General features: G+C 35.3%; 1 protein-coding gene across 2 annotated transcripts; it reads right to left on the reverse strand.

The window, feature by feature from the left end:
* LOC104746602 (high mobility group B protein 14) lies at positions 202 to 2,488 on the reverse strand (the record flags this gene model as incomplete). Of its 2 annotated transcripts, XM_010468121.2 has the most annotated exon segments (6): positions 202 to 218; positions 589 to 633; positions 737 to 794; positions 1,008 to 1,166; positions 1,379 to 1,705; positions 1,813 to 2,488. In XM_010468121.2, coding segments are annotated over 6 exon segments (644 nt in total), but the record flags the coding sequence as incomplete, so codon positions are not given.

A 3,139-nucleotide genomic window follows, 5' to 3' on the forward strand; every position in this document is an offset into this window, starting at 1 on the left:
TGCAATTGATTGTCGACAAAGAGAGAGAGGAGGAAGAAAAAATTATCTATCTTTTTTCCCTCACCCAACAATAATTGAGCACATCGACGCTTCTTAACGTCTTAACTAAGAAGCTCTTCTTAGTAATATTGCTATTTTTGATTTATTTTTAATCAGACTAAAGTTAAGAGTTCTGACTAAGAAGTCCCGATAAAGATGATCTAATACTTTACCTTTTCCTACAAAACAGTCGAGGAACAAACAATCTATGAATAAGAAACTTCGATCCAGTCTCAACCAGTTAAACATCATTCGAGTAGCAAGAAGAAAAAGAATGAGATATTGATATTGTTCGCCAAAGGAAGAAGACAACTACACAGTGTGAATTGCAATATGGCAACAGCCGACCCATATAAGAAGCATATCTAAACCTCTATATACACTAGCATGTAATCATTACACAATATTTCAGATTTCATTTCCATGCATTCACATATCATTCAAACAAATGTTATTGAGGAAACTCTTAGAATATGACAGAGCTAAGTATGTTGGCAAACTCCAAGAGACAATAAAGTAACTGGGACTTAAGAAAAAAACCTATGTTACCTCGTATATCATTGTTTTCCATTTCTCTACACATGACTTCCCAATCTCAATAGAATAAAGATTATAACAGATTCAGCAACCGAACCAAAGTGAATATTATCATCACAATTTTTTTACTTTTGAATACAACAAAGTAATTCTTTACAACCTCGCGCATGGACTTGACCTCCGGATTCTGCTCTTGATATTGCTTCCGGAAATCCTCCCTAAGGAACCAAAAACATAACGCAGTATGAGGAAAATACATACAAAAGGTGTTTCTTTGTATGTTTTCTAAAAGTAACACATAACAACAACACAAATCCTAAAGACCAATGGCAAAATGCACAGACAAACTTCCCCTTAAGAGAGGACTGCCTTGAAGTTCAGCTGAGCTTAAAATCTAATAGACAACAATTTGCAATCATATGAGTACCTACAAGAAATAAAAGAAAGCAGTGGGAGGTTGCTTAGGCATCTTGGAACAAAGTTTAACAGGTTTCTTCCTCTGGCTTATATTTGGCTTTCTCAACGGCTGAAGTCTCAGTCTTGTAGACCTTCTCACACTTTCACTTGACTTCACAGCTAAATCTACGTTCCTGTAAAAAAAATTCAAAACGCAAATTAACAAAAGTTTAACATCCATCCTCTCACCCTAATTATTCTCACCCATCTCCGTTGAATAGCATAAAGCTCTCAAATTTAATTTCAGTTAGATCCAAATTGCATACCTAACCACTTAATCAGTAATCACAAGAGAGACTAAGAAGACCCCTTAAACCCTAAACAGATCAGGAAATCAGAGCAGAACCAGGTAAAAACCAAAACTTTGTTCTGTAAACTTTGCTCTACAAGAAAGCCTCCACTGCACGACAGAGACAAAGGCCGCGATAACCCTGAATTGGGAGCTTTCTTAGTCATTTTCTCTCTCTTTCTCTTTCTCGCCGCTGTCGGAATCGAACGTTCACTTCGCTGCCTCTTGAAGGAGGGGGCTTTCCGTAATTGTGTATGTAACAAATATGCCAGGGCCACCTTTACGGGGTATTTTATCACCAGCGGATACATCGATGATGTAGATGATATAGTCAGCAAGCTCTCTGCTGAAACCTCACCTCCACCCTCAACAGAAATCATGAAACTTTACTCAACTTCAGTTAAAAGACCTCAAGAACAATGGGCAATGGTCACAAATCAAAGGATCAAATGTGTTTGTATGTAAGAAACTGAGAAAAGAACAAAACTTACGAAACTGTCTTCAAGCTTGAAAGGAACCCAAGAACCATGACCACTGAATCGGGTCACAGCTTCTTGAACTGACCCGAACGGAGGAGAAGTATCGATTTCAGCTCCTTGAACTGACCTGAATCAAAGACACACGCAGGTAAAAGAACTGAAACCTCACCTCCACCGGATTCACAAAGAAGCAGATCAGCTTTGAATAAGTTGGATAACTCCTCAAGAGGACCCAAGTTGATACTGATATCTTCACCGGTTTCAACAGCTCTAATCCTTTCCTAATCCTAATCCTTTCCCAAGTTGGATAACTCCGTCGCTCTGCAACACACGTCCCAGCCACCGTGGATGCGTCACTGCCGCGTTGCTTGTCAGAAACCCACCGCTGCGCTGACGGGAGTGAAAGATTGCTCACTTTTCTTGTTGCTGCTCGGACGATAACTCAGGCAAAACAAAAACTAGATCTGAAACTTTATTCTCAAGAGAAAGTGAACCGTGAGCCCACACAACATTTGTCCAGCTCTGATTATTTTTTTTCTTTTGCAATAATTTTAGTCGAAGAAGATGAATCAAATTAGAAAGAATCAATCTGATGTTTTTATTTAAGAGAATCCAAAAAAATTAGGAATCGATCTTTCAAGGTTTTTGTGTTCCTTTCTCTTCAAAATCAAAGACAATTTTAAATGTAAATGGCATCTGTAATAAAACACACAACTCAACGTATTAGTCTAGTAATAAACCTACTTTTATGCAATATTCTAGGTAATTTCCCTATTAATAATTGATACAAAATATCTAATTTAACATCATTAATGATAATTGATATTAATATTAATTTATTTGACATCAATTCATCAAAATTGATGCAACTTTATATTTGTTTGTATCACTTTTAAAATACTGATACAAATATATATATTTCCATCACTTAAGTAATTGATGTATTTACTAATTTTTACTAACATCACTTAATTTTTTTTAAAAAAAATTTACATCAATAAAAAAATGATGCTAATAAAATTGATATAAATTATACCAAAATTAATTATATGATTTAGTTTTGATTGTTAAAATGATGTATTTTTACCTTAATTTTTATTGTGCGGGAGACTTTTAGCAAACATACAGTAATTGTTATTTACTAGTTTCCTTTAGTTAACCAATATATATGGCAAGTAAATATCTTTTGATCAATATCTAGCAGTTACAATATCTCCTAATTCAGATTCAAATCTTTTTAATCAATATCTAGCATTTACAATATCTCTTAAGTGATAAAACCTACACGAGAATCAAAGCTAAAAGCAAGCGCCCCACCCGAGTCTCCAGCGAAAAGAAT

This window comes from Camelina sativa, chromosome 15 (genome assembly GCF_000633955.1).
Source record: "Camelina sativa cultivar DH55 chromosome 15, Cs, whole genome shotgun sequence".
Taxonomy (NCBI): Eukaryota; Viridiplantae; Streptophyta; class Magnoliopsida; order Brassicales; family Brassicaceae; genus Camelina; species Camelina sativa.